The sequence below is a fragment of the Rattus norvegicus genome, chromosome 7 (genome assembly GCF_021556685.1).
Source record: "Rattus norvegicus strain SHRSP/BbbUtx chromosome 7, alternate assembly SHRSP_T2T, whole genome shotgun sequence".
In the NCBI taxonomy this organism is placed as follows: Eukaryota; Metazoa; Chordata; class Mammalia; order Rodentia; family Muridae; genus Rattus; species Rattus norvegicus.
The window spans coordinates 96,163,389-96,183,000 of NC_141540.1; the positions used below are offsets into that span (position 1 = coordinate 96,163,389).

At 44.2% G+C, this 19,612-nt stretch overlaps 1 protein-coding gene and 1 long non-coding RNA gene across 4 annotated transcripts; one reads left to right on the plus strand and one right to left on the minus strand.

Annotated features, from left to right (window-relative positions):
• The first annotated feature begins 25 nt into the window (after positions 1–25).
• LOC134479906 (uncharacterized) lies at positions 26–9,879 on the plus strand. The gene is made up of 2 exons (XR_015625519.1): positions 26–231; positions 9,203–9,879. It is a non-coding gene; the product is annotated as an uncharacterized LOC134479906 (long non-coding RNA).
• On the minus strand, positions 2,913–18,565 carry Dscc1 (DNA replication and sister chromatid cohesion 1). 3 transcript variants are annotated; one of them, XR_015623906.1, is made up of 9 exons: positions 18,106–18,360; positions 15,495–15,663; positions 13,101–13,235; positions 12,444–12,534; positions 10,380–11,387; positions 10,096–10,148; positions 9,271–9,425; positions 6,828–6,976; positions 2,913–3,088 (listed from the first exon to the last, which is right to left on the minus strand). XR_015623906.1 is itself a non-coding variant. In NM_001305236.1 (9 exon segments), coding segments are annotated over 9 exon segments (1,200 nt in total). In that variant the 5' UTR covers positions 18,306–18,565; the 3' UTR covers positions 2,913–2,979.
• Between the last annotated feature and the right edge of the window lie 1,047 nt (positions 18,566–19,612).

The window sequence follows — 19,612 nt, forward strand, 5'->3', positions numbered from 1 at the left end:
GAGGTAGAACCGGAAGTCTTCTCCTGGCGCCAGGGGGTGGGGTTTGCGCGATCAAGTAAGGGTTTTTCGTTTGGTTCCTATTTTTCTCGTTTGTCTCTAAAATATTTCTAAAATTTAGGAGAGCAGAGGAAAGGGTGAGAAGGAAAGATCAGGAAGGAAGGAAGAGACGTTAAGTGTTGGGGAAATCGTGCTTGTGTAAATGTGGAAGACAAGAAGCCAGGTGTAACCGAGGTAAGCGGCGAGGGGCTAGTAATAGTCCCGAAACCAAGATGTTTGCTGTGTGAAGAACAAACTCACCCATTCGGACTCTGTGATTTAAACTGAAAATGTGTAATTAAACCGCAGGGAACTCTCAAACCTCGAAGTCCCAAGGCCTCAGTATTTATCTTATGAATTAACAGATAAAAAAAAAAATCAAATCATACCCATAAACACAGAAAACTTTATTAAAAAGCACTTTGAAACTTTTCTATGTGCATTTCCTGTTCTGGAGGGTCAAAGACACAAACAAATATCCGTTAATTCTGTTAATTGAGGATTGTCCATTAACGTTTTTTCCACCTTTACTCCTGACAAGGTCATTCGCTGATTTTAAATTAATTTGAACTTTGGTCTAAGCAAAACCAGTTAGGAAAATAAAGTCATAACTTTACTAAACATTCCAAAACTAGAAATTATTTTTCCCAATGAGCATTTATTAAACCCACATAAAGTAAAGGCAGAGCTCATAACTGGCTTACACAGCTATCTTTGTGCAAAATCACTTCCTCATTCAGTCTCCTTTGCTGGGAGCAAACCCAGACTTACACATTTTCTACAATTATATAATACCCACAAGGGTAGCAATAGGCTTGTTCCAAGTTGGAGTCTTCTCAGAAACGCAGAAGAGTGCAGTGATAATCAGTTGGTGTACACTTTGATACACTGAGGTAAACTTGATTTTTTTCCAGGAAGGTACCTGTCTGTACCTTTGCTCAGGAAGCTGGAAAGTAATATAACCATCTGTGGTCTCACCGGCTTCTTCTCGAAAAGTGGATGCAACTGTGTCAGCATCAGTACAGGACATAGAAGTCTGTGTTTTTGAGATACATATATGTGTGATTGACAAGTCTGTGGTCTGGTTGAATCGCTGTTGGTGTCAATCCCCAGGCCAATGGCTCTCAGTTTGTGGATCTTGACCTTGGGGTTTGGGGAGGTATCAAAGGACCCTTTCACAGGGTCATGTAAGATGTACAGATGTGCACATCAGATATTTACATTGCAATTCATAACAGTAGCAAAATTAGTTATGAAGTAGCACTGAAAAAAAATTTATGATTGGGGTCACCACAACATGAGGAACTGTATTAATGGGTTACAACATTAGGGTGAGAACCACTGCTCTAAGCCAACGGTTAGCATGACTCAATTGATTCCCATTGGCCACTGGTTGAGCTTCGTAGGTCAATAGTTGAATCTGGTAGGTCTTCACTGGTTGGGTCTGGTGAGCCATCACTGATTTCTTCTATGTATGGACTGGGGAAAGTCATAGCTGGGGCAGACAAGACAGAAAGTGCCAGGACTTTGCAGAGCATAGCACCTCGTTAAGGAGTGGGAGCAACCAGTGAACAAGGCAGACTTGCCAAAACTAGAAATGATGGATAGTTCTCTAGTGAGTTCTACACAAGCAGGGGAATACTGCTAGTATTCTTTGCACAGCATGCAGGATTAAGTCCACTTTATCACTAGTGCATAGTCAAGTAAACAGAGGCCAGTGTTAAGCCCATTTCAGCAATGTAAACAACTGATACAGATTCCAACTGGTGATGGCTATTCTTGGTTGTCACCTCGATTACATCTGGAATTAACTAAAATCTAAGCCGCTCAGTATACCTAGGAGAGATTTTTCTTAATTAAATGTTTGAAGTGGGAAGCTTTTGCTCTTTACTTGTTTGTTTTCGATCTTGCTGGCAAGTTTATTTCTTCGCTGGCATTAGAGCCTACTTCTTTGGGATTCTGGTGGACACTGAAGACCACCTCAGACATACAGCCTCATAGACTGAATAACTACTGAATTCCTGGACTTTCCATTGGTAGATAGCCATTGTTGGAGTAAGTGGACCACAGCCTGTAAGCCACTCTAATAAATCGTGTGTGTGTGTGTGATATATATATATATATACTGCTTTTTAACAAAATTAAGCTCTGAATGAGACTATTACTAATAGTTCTTCAAGAAACTTTTAAAATGTATTAATAACTAGGGTACCAAATCATAAAGATATGGAATTTTATATATAAAAAACAGAACTTTCTATATATAGAATTCTTACAGACTTCAAGATATAATAAATACAGTTTTTTGGGGTTTTTTGCTTTTTTTTGTTTTTTTGTTTTTTTTTTTTACAAGACGGGGTTTCTCTGTGTAATCCTGGCTGTCCTGGAACTTGATCTGTGAACCAGACAGACCTTAAACTTAGAGATTCATCTGCCTCTGCCTTCTAAGTGATGGGATTAAAGGTGTGCACCACCACCGCTGCCACTAACTGGATTTTTCTTTTCATCCTTGTATATAGTGAACATTTTACAAATGTAACATGAAGGATATGGAAATATCCTATTAAACTGAAAAAATTTAAAAAAGGGGGTGGGGGTGGCAGTTACAAGAAGCTGAAGAGGAGAAAATGTATTCAAAGAATTGGTTTTAAAAACCAATAAGGACAGAAAGATGGTTGAGCAGGTAATGAGGCTTGCTGGTAAACCTGGTAATCTAAGTTTGATCCCTGAACTTGAAAGGCAGAAGTTGAAAAATGGCTCTACAGGAAGTCCTTAGATGTGTACATGCCTGCTGTGGCACATGTAGCCATGAACACAAACACCATGTATATATATAATAATCATAAGGAAAACTAAAACTTTAAAGAAGTCAGGGATAAAAATAGCCAAAAGAATTGTTTTTATTGTACCCAGCAACTTTATAAAGCAATTCAGTATGTCCTTTTAAGAAATGAGTCTCCTTGAATTATAAACTTTCACGCCGTTTTGCATTGAAGACCGAGAATATTTAGTAAGCAACGCACCTATAGTTTGCTTCTCTCCGCACAAATCTCTGGAATAAAAATAAATGAATAGCATGAACATTTGCAGGAATGTAACATGATACAGTGCGGCTCACTTCACTACTACCCGCTAAGCCATCTTTCCAATGTGTGAGGACAGTGGCAACTGCTTCTGAATCTTAACTGAGGTGGGCAGATTACACGCGTCACTTCACTTGACATGAGGCAACAAGATCGGGTAGTAAATGAGGGTCAAACGTGTCTGTCCACCTGCCTGTATGACTTCTAAGTCCCATATACTTTCCAGTATATCTTTACGTGACAAATAGAAGAATGTGGTATGGAGGAGCCCACAGTCAAGAACCTGCATCCTAGGCTTGCCAAGTATGAGCTTGTCTGCTCTTCTTGGACTTTTTATGCGCCTCAAAAAGAAGACTGCCGGAAGCAGTCTTCTTCTATTGAGAAGGCAGCAGATGACACAAGAGAGACAGAGCAAAGAGACAGAGCAAAGGGGGCCATGACGTACCCGAAGGGCTTGTGATTGAAGTGTAAAGGGGAAGCTAGTGGCAGCATTTAGAAAGTAGTCAAAGCATCTGCCCTGAGCTTTAAACAATGAAGGCAGTGAGCTGACTATGGAAGCTGGGCGGTGAGATCGTAGAGGACTCATCATGCCGTTACTTTTTAAGGTTTAACAATTGGTAGGTCATAGAAAGCATCTACCTTGAAACTAGAGTAAGGACGTCAGTTCATTTATTCAGGCCTGGATGAAGGTACCGAGAAACCCATGAACAAAAGAGAGGACGTAGCTGGCCTGGTGGCTACGTAAGTCTGGTGGTTTGTAAGTCTGTAAAGTTAGCATGCTGGGAGTCTGAGGCAGAAGGAATTGAGTGAGCTCCAGGCCTCCCCAAGCAACCTAGTAAGAGCCTGTCTCAAGAGGGAGAGGGGAAGGGAGAGAGAGGGAGGGAAGAAAGGAACAAAGAAAGAATGGAAGGGAGGAAGGAAGACAGAGAAATTGGTCGGTTGGCTGATTGATTGATTTAAAAGGTTGTGGTGGGATGGCTCAGCAGATGAAGTCATTTGCCACCAAGCTGATAGCCTGAGTTCAGACCCTGGGGCTGAGCATCGTAAAGAGAAAGACCCAACTATTAAACGTTCTCATCTGCTTCCACATACGAGCCGTGGCATACTCTTCTCCCTCTCCCACAAATACACAAGCAAACAAGTAAGGCTGAAGACAGAGTTCAGTGGTGGAGAACTTGCCTAGTTCAATCACGAATTTTCTTACGATGGAAAGAAAAAGAGCATGAGGTTGCTTTGCAGGCTGGGTGGTGACACTATAGAATGTATCGAGGGGATAACCCAGAATGGGAGAAAAGAGATAACTTGGCCAAGTCTTAGAAAAGGCCAGAGGAGATGGATCCAGTGCAAAGGGAGGACTGGGCTGGAGAGGAGGGACAATGGACAATGGAGAAGGCTCAGTAGTTAGGAGCACTTGTTCCACAATCATGAGGACTGGAATTTAGATCCCAGAACTCATGGTATCAAACAGATTGTTCTGCAAACAGCTCAGCTCCAAGAGAGGCAGATACAGGAAGATGGCTGGCCATGTGTTATGGCTAAAGAAGCCACAGGTTATGCTATGTGCCCATCTTGGTAGGCACCAACTGTTCATGATCCGGGCCCAGCTGGAAGATAAGTTCCCAGTAACCCTGGCTCAGTGACTCCCACCCCAAAACATACAGCCATGACTACTTGTTAGATGACTAACTACTTTTTTGCTTCTATAACTTGCTAACACAGACATTCAAAGATTGTTTTGAGTTGCCGTAATCACTTAACCTGGCAGAACAGGTTTTTTACTTGCTTGCATAGATTTTGAAGATTTCATGTGGTTTTCTCCTTTAAAAGGCCTTGCCCTCCTACATAGCAATCTCAAATTTGGCTCAGAGATTGTTTGTCCTCCAAGCAGCTAATCAATAAATCTTTTAATTATAATTGGATTGAGTCTATGTCTTTTCCCAAGGGTCACAAACCACATAACACCTGCTAGCTTCAAGCCTAGCCAAGACAAGTCCTAGGTTTGTGAAAAGGCACAGCCTCAGAGAAACAGGCAGAGGGACGGAAAAGACATCTGATTCTTCTGGCCTCCATGTGCATGGGCATCCTCCCCCCCCCACCCAGGTACCCATACTCACTCACAGATACACACAAATACACCCGAGGACAAAAAGAGGAGGAACCTAAAGGAAAGGAAAAGGTGCAGACGTGAGGGGGTTGAAGGTTTGGCCAGGGGGGAAAAGGTGGTTCTGGTTTAGTTGTTCCCATTTCCTCGAGGAATGAGATCATAAGCTGGGCTTGAAGACAAAATGAGGTGGCAGTGACGTGTGAAGATTAAAGGTTTGATGACGCCATAAGGGTAGAAGGGTTTCCTGAGATAGAGTGACAGGCCAGGCCTGGGCTAAATTCTGTACAATTCTGGTGATCCCCTTGGAGACTTTGCTCCAGAAACTTAGGCTACTGATGTCGGTCATAGAACCAGCAGAACGTTGGGTTTCATTGAGAGGGAGAGAGAAGTGAGGATGAACATGTGCGAGCAGGAGCCAGACAGAACCCAGAACGCAAACCTAGGGAAGAGGGACGGCCCACAAGGTATGCCCCAACGGTGATGGCGGTGTTAATGGATTTCAAGGGTTGGCAGACTTGAGACATCAAGGCTAACTTGCTCTTTTGGAATCTGGCCTCTACCATGATATTAAAGAATAATTCAAGAGTCAGGTGTAGTAGTAGATTCCTATAATCCCAGCATTTGAGAAAGTGAGGCAGAAAGATCATGAATTGCAGACCAGCCCTAGCCTACATAATGTGTTTGAGGCTAACCTGGGCTATCAGATGAGACCCTGTCTCAAAACTAAAGTAAAATAATAAAATTTATACTAAGTTAAGACAGTTGATGGGCATGGTGACTCATAACTGCAACCCCAGCGTGGGTAGGAGGGACAGGGGCTCAAGGTCATCCTCGGCTACAGAGTGAGCTGAAGGCCAGCCTGAGCTATCTGGGACTGAGCTTCACAAAACCAAAGCAAGGCTAAGGATCAGATGGCCCAGTAGGTGAGGCACTTGCTATGCACATGTGAGGACCTGAGCTCTAATCTCTAGAAGCTACATAAAGCTGGATGCAATAGCATAGGTCTGTATCTCAGCACTCTGTGATGGAGACAGAAGACGGAAACAAGAGAACAAAAGACAAAACAGAACAAACAAATGAAAAAGAACAACAGGAGAACCTGTCTCAAATAAAGTAAAAAGGGAAGGGGGAATACCCAAGGTTGTCCTCTGACCTCCTCATATGCATCTGTCTTCACACACACACACACACACACACACACACACACACACTCCCAGATTAAATAAATAAATCTAACCAAAAAAGAAGAAAATAACAATGATAAAAGTAACAGCTGAGGCAGCAAGCAAGATGGGAGTTGGCAATCAGTAAGAGGCATTTACCCATAAGACGTGAGTATATCTTCTCTCCCCCAAGGAACTGTGATTTTGCAGAGAGGAGAGCAGAGAGATGATAGTGGCAGGAATGTTAAGTGGAAAAGACCGCATACTCCACCTTCAGAATGAGATGTCAAACTATGAGAGAGGAGACCACCTAAGAAATTTTCCAGGCACACTGCATCTTCAGAGAATACACAACCGTGACGTGTTTGGGTCATAAATCTAAAACCCTATGCGGTATTTTAAAGAACTACTGTCACAACCCATTCTGGATGAATTACTTACTGGATATATGGAGCAATGTCTTCTTCCGTCCACTTTTCTCTTAGAGAGAATAGACTGTTAAAACGATCCTGTGTTCCCTCGGGCAAAGCATCTACTTTGAACAAAAATATGATTTCTGGTCTTGAGCTTCTATCCACCAGTGCTAAACCCTACCAGAGACAAGAAGTTTGAGCAAAGGGAAAAAAGGCCATTAAAGTAATGGTCTCATATTTGAATACTTCTTTTCCATTACATTTAACCCTGGCATTTAAAATACCATCTACAGAGACTTTACAGGAAGTCTATCCAGAGGTTTACATGAAGCGTGTTTCATAAAGAGTCCCTCTAATCTGTGATGTCTTTGCCAAGACAGCTTTAGTGTCACCAGTGGTCAGTCACTGTCAAATGTAGCCATTCCTTTCCTGGGCTTCTTGGAGTCACCTTCCCAGCTCTTGCTAATGCCCATCTCTTTCCTCTTTTCTTCTCCCTTCACCTCTGACATCACAGTCTTCTTTTCTGTCTTATTTAATATGTCATTTCCCAGACCTCTACCCAATCCTCTTACCTGTTTCTCCACCTGTGCTGGGTCACCTCATCCTTCCCCACAGCCTCTGATGCCCTTGCTCATGACTGAAACATTTGCATCTTTTACTCAGATCTCTTCTGAGCCCCAGACCCACACATCCCCACTGCCTTGGAGAGGCAGGAAGCCTAGGTAACTGAGGTTCTGGAATTCAAACCTGATATCTAAGTGGTCAAAAGTGGCAATATATGCTAAAGCCTCAAGATTTCCCTCCCCATCACCCAATATCTATTTCTGTTTGTTCATTTTTTTTTTTACACTGTGTGTGTGTGTGTGTGTGTGTGTGTAGGATAGAGGGAACATGTGCACACAGCAACTCATGTGTAGAAATCAGAGGACAAATGAAGAGAATCCATCATGTAATTCTTTTTTTTTTTTTTTTCCGGAGCTGAGAATCGAACCCAGGGCCTTGCGCTTACTAGACAAGCACTCTACCACTGAGCTAAATCCCCAACCCCCCATCATGTAATTCTTAAAGATTAAACTGGGGTTGTTAGGTTTGATGGGAAGCATTTTTACCTATGAGCCAGTTCATTCCTCCTCCCTATTATCTGTTTCTTTGACCAGTGCACTGGCTGGTTTTGTGTGTCAACTTGACACAAGCTGGAGTTATCACAGAGAAAGGAGCCTCAGTTGAGGAAATGGCTCCATGAGACCCAGCTGTAAGGCATTTTCTCAACTAGGGATCAAGGTGGGAGGACCCAGCCCATTGTGGGTGGTGCCATCCCTGGGCTAGAGATCCTGGGTTCTATAAGAAAGCAGACTGAGCAAGCCAGGGGAAGCAAGCCAGTAAGAAACATCCCTCCATGGCCTCTGCATCAGCTCCTGCTTCCTGACCAGTTTGAGTTCCAGTCCTGACTTCCCGTGGTGATGAATAGCAATGTGGAAGTGTAAGCTCAATAAACCTTTTCCTCCCCAACTTGCTTCTTGGTCATGGTGTTCTGTGCAGGAATAGAAACCCTGACTAAAACATTCTTTGGGGTTTGTTTCCTTGTTTTTGAGACAGGGTTTTCTCTAGGCTGACAAATACTCACTGTGTAGCCAAGGGTGATTTTGAACTTCTGATCCTCTGGCCTCTACCCTAAATGCTGGGTTATAGGCATACATCACCATGCTTAATTTTTTACAGTTGCTGGGATTGAACTCTGGGCTTTGTGGGTACTAGGTAAGTACTAGTACATGCTACATTGGCACCCCAGCAACAATCCATTTCTTTAGCTCCATGCTCTCATTTTTCCCTTTCCCTCCTTCCCTTCCCACCTGTGCTTGTCTATTTGCATGCCTTTCCTTCAAAAGCTCCTAACTTGTGACAGAGAGACTGTTTATGTGGCCTTCACACAGCCCTACACTCAATCCCCAGCACTGCTTAAAACCAGGAGGAGTTTCACATGCCTGTGATCCCGTGCATGCACGGTAGAGCTAGGGAGATCAGACATTTAAGGCTGTCTCTGGTTACACAAAGAGTTCAAGGCTAACCTGGAACATACACAATTCTGCCTTATAAAGAAAGAAAGAAAGAAAGAAAGGAAGGAAGGAAGGAAGGAAGGAAGGAAGAAAGAAAGAAAGAAAGAAAGAAAGAAAGAAAGAAAGAAAGAAAGAAAGAAAGGAAGAAAGGAAGGTAGGAAGGAAGGAAGTGAACGTGTATGCATAATAAACTCCAACTTTTCTTTAAAAAAAAATGTAAGTGGTAGTATTCTAAATAAATTATTTCTCTGTAAATCCTGGGAGAGTTAAAGGACTCTGGTGGAGTAAATGAAGACTGTACACCTAATGGGTATCTAGGAAAATAAAATAGCTCCCAATTCAACTCCAGGACAAGAATCACCTCCCCTAGTCAGACATCATCCAAAGAATCCCAGGCGCAGCGTCCAGCAACCTCACCTTGAGCTGATCCAGCCGAGTTGTCATCCCCTCGGGAACACTCTGCTGCCACACTTCCTGAAACTCAGCGAGGTTAAACTTCACGGCATTCTGCAGCAGCATCTCCGCGGTCGCTCTACATACTTTGTCAGCATTCAATTCAAAATAGACTTCACCTAAGGAAATGGTCAGACATCGTCGGCTACGTGGCATTTACTGAGGTACTGTTTGAGTGTATGTACATGTGTGGGCTTGCGTGTGCCCTCAAATGACAATGATCAGGAGTCACCTCGTAGCAAGGCTAAAGCTCAGGTCACCGGGCAGGCTTGGCTCAGCCATCTCACTGCCACTGTATTAGCTTCTTATTATGGTTTGTATATGCTCGGCTCAGAGAGCGGCACTATTAGAAGGAAGGTGTGCTCTTGGTGGAGTAGGTGCGCCCCCTGGGTATGGGCTTTAAGACCCTCATCCTAGCTGCCTGGGAGCCAGTATTCTGCTAGCAGCTTCCAGATGAAGATGTAGAACTCTCAGCTCCTCCTGCCTAGACGCTGCCATGTTCCCACCTTGATGATAATGGACTGAACCTCTGAACCTGTAAGCCAGCCCCAATTAAATGTTGTCCTTGTGAGAGTTGCCTTGGTCATGGTGTCTGTTCACAGCAGTAAAACCCTAACAAAGGCACTTATCATCCAGTACAATACCAGCACTTCCTTTAACTCAACAAAATGCTGTGGAAGGAATCACGATCTCTGCTTAACTCACACAGTCCCACAGTTCTTATTAACACCAACATACTTGTCCATCACACAAGTTAGAGTGCCCACCAGGACACTGTCCACTCCTCACCTTTGTCCACGTACTTCTTTCCGTAGCATTTAAGACAGTGCTCAATCATTTCCCTGAAAATTTAAAGCACACAAGAGAACTTATGAGCATTTAAAAGATATGTGTCATACTAAAAACTTACATATCAATTAAGGATTTCAAATATTAAATTCCTTTGGTGACAAGTAAGACTTAAGAACTTACTTAAGGGGTTGGGGATTTAGTTCAGTGGTAGAGTGCTTGCCTAGCAAGCACAAGGCCCTGGGTTCAGTCCCCAGCTCCAGAAAAAAAAAAAAAGAACTTACTTAAATATTCTGGGAACTGCTACATGCGAAGGCCTGTTCTACAAAAATTAGCATGAATTACAACCATTAATTTTTTTCAATGACCGAAATAAAAAGTAGAGAAGATGATGCAGATGTACTCACCCCAGTGGCCAAAAGTCCCAAATCCTTTCTAGTTGTATATTTTCAATTTCTCCCCCCCGAGGCTCCAGAGCAGCTCAGCAGCTAAGAGCACTTGCTGTTTTACACAGAAGCCAGGTTCAGTTCCCAGCACCCACCTGGTGGCTCAGAACCACCAGTTAACTCCAGTTCAAGGAGATCTGATGCCCTCTTCTGACCCGTGCAGGCAGCGTTAATATACAGTGCACGTGCATATATGCAGGCAAAGAAAACTCATACACGTAAAATAAAAATAAACATCTTTAAAAACTCTCTATCATGGGGTTGGGGATTTAGCTCAGTGGTAGAGCGCTTGCCTAGCAAGCGCAAGGCCCTGGGATCAGTCCTCAGCTCTGAAAAAAACAAAAACAAACAAACAAACAAAAAAAAAACAAAAACAAAAAAAACTCTCTATCATATCAGAATGTAAATGCCATACCCTCAGTTTACGTCTAGTCTGAAAAAAAATGTTCATTGTCTTAAAGAAATCTGCAGAGACAAACAATGAAAATACTCGGGCTGGAGGACAGCTCAGCGGTCAAGAGCACTGACTGCTCTTCCTGAGGTCCTGAGTTCAAATCCCAGCAACCACATGGTGGCTCACAACCATCTATAATGAGATCTGGCGCCCTCTTCTGGTGTGTCTGGAGACAGCTGCAGTGTACTTATATACATAAAATAAATAAATACAAAAAATTTTTTTTTTAAATTAAAAAAAAGAAAATACTCACTCTGGCTCTAAAGGTCCAAGTTCCTGCAGGCATACATTCAAGGGGACTTTATTAAAAGACCAAGATTCAGAATCCACAAGCTGAGTTACATGATTCAGAAGTTTGATCTCATAATCAAATTCAAGAATCCTCCAGTAACCTACAAATTCCAAATGCCAAACTCACCAAAGAGCATTTTAAGTAAAGTTACTAGATAATCAACAAAAAGAGCAGTAACACCCTGTTACCCATAAGGTACTGCAGCGGTGACTGTTAATTGTCAACTAGGTACAACCTAGAGTCACCTGGGAAGAGACTGTCTAAGAGGGACAGCCTGAGGTAATCTGTGTGGTGTCATGCTGTTGGTCACTCTCTGACCACAGCTATGTGAAAACAATGAGTTCTCACAGCACAGAGAAGTCCAGTTCATTACAGAAGTGACAATTCTGTCAAGGTGTAGACAAGAGAAATAACCACTGGCAATCAAGATGGCGTCCCCATTCGTAAAGAAACTACATATATACACAGTGAGATTTTCTTTAGCAACAAAGAAGGAAATGAAGGCATTTGAAGGAAAATGGATGGATGTGGAGAACGGTATGTTAAGAGAAATGAACAAGACAGAAAAGACAAGTCTCATGTTTTCTCCAATAAATAGAATTTAGACATAAAGTACGTGTGTGTGTATGTGTGTGTGTGTGTGTGTGTGTGTGTGTAGATACACATTTATATGTAGGATATAAAAGCAGAAACAGGATTATAAGGAAGAAGTCTAATGGAAAGGGAGAAGGAAAAGAAGTTAAGGGAATATATATGTCCATTAGGCAGAAGGAAACCTCTGCAGGGGAGGTGATGGGAGGGGGCAGTGGGAGAGTGGCTAAGAGCAAGGCATAATGACACATACGCATGAAAATGTCACAGTGGGATCTGTATCTTAGTATGCTAACCATAAAGTTAATTTGAAAAAGGACACCTGTCCCCATTTCAGAAGGAATCTGACGTCCCCACTGGATGTGATAGTGTGGACCAATGACCCCAGCATTCTGCGAGCCAAGGCAGAAGAATCTCACAATAGCTGGGTAATGCCAGCTCATAATATCATTACCTTTGAAGATAAAAGGAAATTAAACAAGCATGCACCATGGGGAAGGGGCCCGAAGCATCTCTCTTGCATACCATACAGGTCCACCATCATGAATGGTACTCATTATACTACCTCCAATCTCACAGGCATTTAAGACTTGTAGCTGGGCCATTATCTCTTCCTCACTTGCCTGAATTTGATTAAGCAAATCTTCAGTTGTATACTGAAACAAACAGAACAGACACACACTTTCATGATTTGGCAACAGCGGCTTTCTTAATCTTCTTGTTGAGTTTTGGAGAGGATGTAACAGGAGCCTGAGGCACACAGTGGTACCACGTGGTTTCCCATCCAAGTACTAGCCCCGTCCTGCTCCGCTTCTTTTCTTCTATTCTAATCCAATCAAAGCCATATCATGGGACTGGGATTAGGCCTGTACCAGCAGGCTGGGCTCCTCTTCCCTTCAGAGGTCACATGAAATCAAGCACATTCACATGGCAGCATCCTCCACAGCATGCCACTTTCTACCTAGTCAAGACTTTTATTGCACAAGGTTTAAAGAAGTGAGACAGCCATCCATGGTAACGAGGTATGGGAGCACATACCTACAATCCTAGCACATGAAGAAGCAGAGGCAGGGGGATGGCTGCGAGTCCCGGCCAGCCAAGTCTACAGAGCGAGGTTCTTAACCTTCCCCCTGTTCCCCACCTCCCTTCAAAATTTTAAAATTTTTTAAAAAATTAATTACATTTTAAAATTTCAAGTAAAACCAGGAAATATAACTCTTACTTTTGAGCGGCTTGGATCCTCCTCTTTCTGACTGTCAGGGCCTTCATAGGTATTTTCCATTAGAAGTTTCTTTAACTTTTTTAACTTAGGTCTGCATCTTCTTAATTCCCAATAATTATTAGAGAAACCAAAGATCTGGAAATCACAATGTAGCATAAGCCTTCAGTGGCCTTTCTACAGATAAAACATTCCCCACAGAACCTTCCTTGTTCAAGAACACACAAAAGGCAGCGTGGACCCTTCCGGGCATCTCAGCCACTCTGGAGAGCCCATTAGGAGGAGCCCTGCCAGCAAATGACAGTCAATACCTGAACATCACATCTCAGGAATACTCTAGAAACCAGAATACTAGCAGAAGAAGAATGACAGGGATGGTGACAATCCCACGACAGAAGTGCCAAGCATGGTGGTGTGCACAGTGGCACATAGAATACATGAAGACCAAACACCCATACACATAAAATAAAAATAATTCAAACCTCCAAAAAGAAAAAACAGGGCTTGGCATGGTAGCACGTGCTTTTAATCCCAGCTCTCAGGAGACAAAGCTCTCTATGAATTCCAGGCCAGCCTGGTCTATACATGAGTTCCAGGCCAGCCTGGGGTACATAGTGAGACCCTGTCTCAAATAGACAAAACAAGTGACAAAGATAGCCAACCACAGTGGGGGATCTAAGGTACTTGCCTGGTCCTAGCCTTAGGAGGAGGAGCAAAGAGGAGCTCAAGATCAGTCTGGGCTACAGTGAAAGACAGCCTCAAAAAGGAACAGCCTGGAAAAGTAACTCGGTGGTAGAGTGCTTGCCCAGAGTGCAAGAAAGCCATGGGTTTGACCTTGAGCACTACTGTATAAACCAGGTATGGGGGATAAGCCTGAGATCCCAACACTTGGGAGTTGGTAACAGGAGGATCAGAAGTTCAGGGTCATCCTCAGATATATAGCAAGTTCAAGACTAGCCTGGGCTACATTGTTTCACACACTGTGTTTCTCGCATGCGTGCACACACATGTGCGCACATGCACCCATGCACACACACACACACACACACACACACACACACACACACACACACAACCACAGATATACATGAAATTTACTGTGAGTTCCTCTACCCTAACACCACATAAATCACTAAAACTTCCCAGCGCGTTCCCTTCTTTCTCTCCAATCCTGTTTTTAAGGAAACAGCTAGCCTGAGTCATCACTAGGGTTTTGCTTCAACTGTGGTGTGTGTGACTGACACCCAGGACAGGTTGGAGACTATTGTCTGATAACCACCATCAGCTCTATATTAATGAACTAACCTAACCTCAAGGCCAAAATACCACATTCGCTTCCAACCTCAAGTTCCTTCATTTCCCTACCTCATAAATATTACAAACATACTAGTTAGGGTCCAAGGGATTCAGTTTTCAAAACGTATTGTGGTGGTTTGAATATACTTGGCCCAGAGAGTGGCACTATTTGGAGGTGTGGCCTTGGTGGAGTAGGTGTGACCTTGTTGAAGTGGGTGTGTCACTGTGGGCATGGGCTTTAAAACCCTCATCCTAGCTGCCTGGAAGCCAGTCTTCTCTGAGCAGCCTTCAGATGAAGATGTAGAACTCTCAGCTCCTCCTGCACCACGTCTGCCTGGATGCTGTCATGCTTCCTGCCAGGATGATAATGGACTGAACCTCTGAGACTGTAAGCCAGCCCCAATTAAATGTTGTTCTTACAAGAGTTGCCTTGGTCATATTCACAGCAGTAAAACCCTAAGACACTATCTCCAGCATAATTTACTAAAAATAAGTAAAACGTTAAGAATGAGACATTTAGGTTAGAGAGATGACTCAGTGGTTAAAGAACTGGTTGGTCTTCCTGAGGACCCAGGTTCTATTCCCAACACACAGACACACAGACACACAGACACATAGACACACAGACACACAGACACAGACACATACACACACCACCACCAGCAGTAGCAGCAGCAGCAAATAACTATTTGTAACTCCAGTTCCAAGTGGATCTGACGCCCTCTTCTGGTCACCATGGGCACCGCATGCACATGGTTCACAGACATACACGCAGGCAAGACATCCGCCCCTACCCCAAACACACACAATTTTTACAAAATAAATAAATTAAATTAAATAACTTTTTAAAAAAGAATGAGTTATCTAATAAAAACCTACTATGTTAAGAGAAAGAACAGATGTGTCTGGGTGGGTGTGGAAATATAAAGAGAATTCACAAATTCAAACCTAACCCAACGAATACTGAGGAATTTCAAACTCTAGTAAAGACAGTTTTAGAACCCCTGCAACAACACACACCTTATACCCAAAGTTTTTAGCCAAAGGCAAGCTTGGAACACAAACTGAGCTCTCAGACTCTGGTACAGGACAAAGCGGTACCTCTGTGTGAACGATGTTACTCTGTGTTTCCTCCCCCTTCAGCTGGTCTGGAGTTTTGCAACCAGGGATGAAAAGCAGCATGTTGGATGTGTCTGCGATCTTCAAGTCGTAGGTTTTGTCTTTACTGCACAACACAGCCTGTTCATCCTTATCTCCTCGAATCACAAAACTACGGGTAAATGGAGGGGGGAGAGACGTGACTTATTGAGACTCCATTGGATAGCTCACTTTAAATTACTCCCAAATCCTCTGGTTTCTAGATTTAAAATTAAGCCAGGGAGTGTGATGCTTGGAAGGAGAACCCCATCCCCAAACACAGGCTCCGGCATCCCCAAACACAGGCTCCGTCCCTTGAACACTTGGTCCCCGGTTGGCATCACTATTTGAGGGGGAGTTGGGAGGTGGAGCCTTGCTGGAGGAAGTGTGTCACTAACGGGGAGCTCTGAGAGCATAGAGCCTTGCCTACTTCCACGTCACTCGCTCAGCTTTGTGATGGCCATTAAAGACACGATCTCAGTTTCCTCCTCCCACTGCATGCAGCTGCTGCCATGAGGGATTCCTACCTCCTTGGAACCTTGAGCCCAAATACACTTTTCCCTCTATAAGCTGCCTTGGTCAAGGTATGTAAAAACTACAAAGAAAATGATACAGGTCCCTATGGTACAATGATAGAGTCCATAAAATACTGGAACATGGGGGCCAGAGGGATGGGGGCTGGAGAGAGCACTGGCTGTTCTTCCAGAGGTCCTGAGTTCAATTCCCAGCAACCACATGGTGGCTCACAACCATCTGTAATAAGATCTGATGCTGTCTTCTGGTGTGTAGGAAGACAGCTACAGTGTACTTATATACATAAAATAAATACATAATTCCTTAAAAAATATCCTGGGATATGTGAGAGCTAGCTAGCTTTCTGGTACTTAAGCAAAGAAAAATAACTAATACAGGCCAGAAAGATTCAAAGAGACCTGAAGGTCGAATATCACCAAAAACATGCTGAGAAAAATCAGAAGATAATTCATCAAGATGCTGTGGTATTCAGTTGGCTGACGGGCCAACAGTCATACTCACTTGTGACCTAGCAATTAGGAGGTGGGGGCAGGAGGATCAGGAGTTTCAAGGCTACGAAGTAAGATGGCAGACGGTGGGTCTGAAGTGAGCCTGATCTACTTAGGATCCTTTCTAAAACCAAAACAATGACAAAACCAAAGCACCAGACAAACCGAAAAGCAAAAGAAAGAAGTCTTCTAAAGCAGGCTAATGTGGTACTGCACTTCTCACGTAGAGATGTGGTAAGGAGTGCTGAGAGGAAGCAGGCTCCGATATGATGGGTGTGGATCAGACCTAGGACTCTGCATCTCTAACAAGTTCCCAGAGCAGACAGCTGGTAGCACTCAAGTCATCCATGCTTTATTCTGCATAATCAAAGGCACACAGCATGGCCTAGTCGGCAGCTATATGGCAGAGAAGCTGGGACCTAAGGAGAGACTGCAGCACTACGTGAGAACTATGTCTACAAAGGAAAGTTTGCCGTAGCTGAAGGGAAGATGAAGGTGAGGAGGGAAGGGAGCAAAGACAAAGATGGTAGGGTGTTGGCTCTGGGATTTCGCTGCTTACGGTGCACTTTAAAACTGTGTACAGTTCACTTCCCTTAACTAAATAACAATAAATAATCTAAAATATAAGGCTCGAGTTATACTAAAACGTAACTTTAGTATAAAGAGTAAAAGGGTTTTTGGTTTGGTTTTGGTTTTTTTAGACTCTTAGTGCCAATAATGTTTATTGGGTCCAAGTACCTACTCTTTAACAGTCATTTCTACATCCTATTACTCCCACTTGGAAATATTTTGTTAGTAGAAAGGTAAGACCAAGAGTTCAAGGTCATCCCAGGCTAGTTAAGGCCAGCATAGGATACATGAGACCCTGTCTCAGAAAAGGAAAGTAAAGAAAAGAAAAGAAAAGAAAAGAAAAGAAAAGGAAAAACTAAAAGTGAGGGGTACGCTGAGTTCTAGAAGCCTATAACGGAAATACTCTACCACTCAACCAGGACTAGCCCAGCCAGAGGCCTAGATTTTAAAATCCAAGGTCTTGCCAGCAACTTTGTAGTTGACCCGGAATTAAAAACAGCTCCAGATCCTCAGTAAGTGACCCCAAACAACCCCGGGTCACAAGCAACAGCAGTCTGTTAGGCTTTAAACTTCTGCCTCTTTTGTCCTACTTACTGTTCAAGTAAAAGAAACCCAAGTGCAAGCCAGGTACTCTCTACATAGGTACTGCCACTATACTCAGAGATAGCCCGAGTGTTCGGTAGAGTCCTTGGCATCACCACTAAGCCCTTCAAAACCCCCCGATCTTCCTTCTTGACATTCTCCCGCTGGCATCCGTCTCCAAGTTCAGTGCAGTCCTGCTATCAAGTCAGTCTAGCAGAAGCATTGATCCCTCCGCACAGATGACAGCAGCTGAGGATCCGCCCACCGGCCAGAACGGGCCCAATCAAAGCAACTCTCCGGACCAGTTCCTCCTCCGGAGTTCCCCCGGCTACACGCAGCAAGTGGGAGGCCTCTGTGAAGCCTGGGAATCGGTGCACCCCGACCCCACCATCCCGGCTCACCTGTCCCCGGCCTCCAGCTGCTGGCACAGTGCTGGCTCCAGCTCCAGCAGGCAGAAGTCGCCGGTGGCCGCGCCGCTGGTCCCGGAGCCGAAGCTCAGGCAGTGCACAGTGGGCAGCAACTCGGCGGCATTTAGCTTGGCGACCTGCAGCGTCGCGTCCACTTCTTCGCGGGTCCTCCGTGGAGCGGTCGGTCCGGGCATCCCGCAGCACGGAGAAAGGCGTGTCATCGACCCGAACTCCCGGGACTCGGAAAGCGCGCCAAAACCCGCTGGAGTCAACTTCCGGGGCGGGGCGAAGTGGAGTAGGGCGTGTCCCGAGAAAGTCGGAAAGCATCCAGACTCCCGTGTCCCAAAGCAGTTTGCTCATAATGTGCAAGCCCTAGATTGCTTAGGGGAAAGCACGATTTCCCGGAGGAGACCAGAAAGGTTGTGTTAGCAATTCTGTGTCCCTGCGGGACCAAGCATGGAACTTGCACCCACCCCTTCCTCCACCCTGAGCCCGCCCCCTTCCTTCCCGCCAAAACTCCTTTCCTCACCTGCTGCTGTGGGTTCTGTGATGAGATATTTGTGCGCAGAATTTCATTAAGCCGTTACCACAACCCAGTGATCCCGTCATGCAGAAGCGAGCAGGATGCTTGCCCAATGGTGGCACAGCCTTGAGATGGCAAAGTCTGAATCCAGCTTGGTCTATGGTGGCTCAATTGTGCAGATAGATAGTCCAGGACCAGAAACCAGATCCTGGCAGCAACAGATGCAGCATCTCATTTGTTTGGGCTTGGAGACCACCTTAGATAATTTGAGGTAATTTGCCTCCCGTTGGTTAAATACTTCATTTGTGCTAAGTGGCGCTTGAGACTTCTATCCTCAGGAACAGCCTGCCTGGCATACTCCTGGGAGAGGCTGGCTAACTCAGCACCGCACGGTGTGATGTTTTCTTTGCCAAAGCTTACAATGACCTGAAACTGTTTTAAAATGAAAACTCATTCATAGACTCGCATCCATGCACTTGAAACTGATGTGGGAGCTCTCTAAGGGATGCCGTAAGACTGCTGAGGACTGGCTGTTGGTTTCAACTGAAAGTTGAAATAGTAAGAGGAATAATTGTTTTTAGAGAGGGTGGTTTCCCACTCCCTTCCTGTAAAATAAATATATAAGGAAGTAAATAAGGGAGGCCAAGATGATCCCAGTCCATCAGGTTAAAAACCGACATGAGCCAGGTAGTGCTGGCATCATACCTTTAATCCCAGCATTCAGGAGGCAAAGGGAGGTTCTCTTGAGTTCGAGATCAGCCTAGACTGTAGAATGAGTTCCAGGACAGTCAAGGCTACACAGAGAAACATTGTTTCAAAACTCAAAAACAACAGACAAAAACATCTGAACCACCAGGCAGGGTAGTTAAGTCCCAGCACTCATAAGACAGAGGCTGGGGAATCTCTAGGCCATTCTGGTCTACATAGGGAGCTCCAAGCTAGCCAAGGCTAGATGACCTCATCACAAAAACACAACAA

Bases quoted from the DNA above. Each gene is read 5' to 3' on its own strand.
- Dscc1 (XM_087556471.1), bottom strand. From the start codon at position 17,817: ATGCCAAGGACTCTACCGAACACTCGGGCTATCTCTGAGTATAGTGGC. The intron at 13,236-15,494 runs GTACCGCTTTGT...TGTGATTTCCAG, and splicing joins GTAACATCGTTCACACAGAG to ATCTTTGGTTTCTCTAATAA. The intron at 11,388-12,443 runs GTAGTATAATGA...TGGAATTTGTAG, and splicing joins AAATGCCTGTGAGATTGGAG to GTTACTGGAGGATTCTTGAA.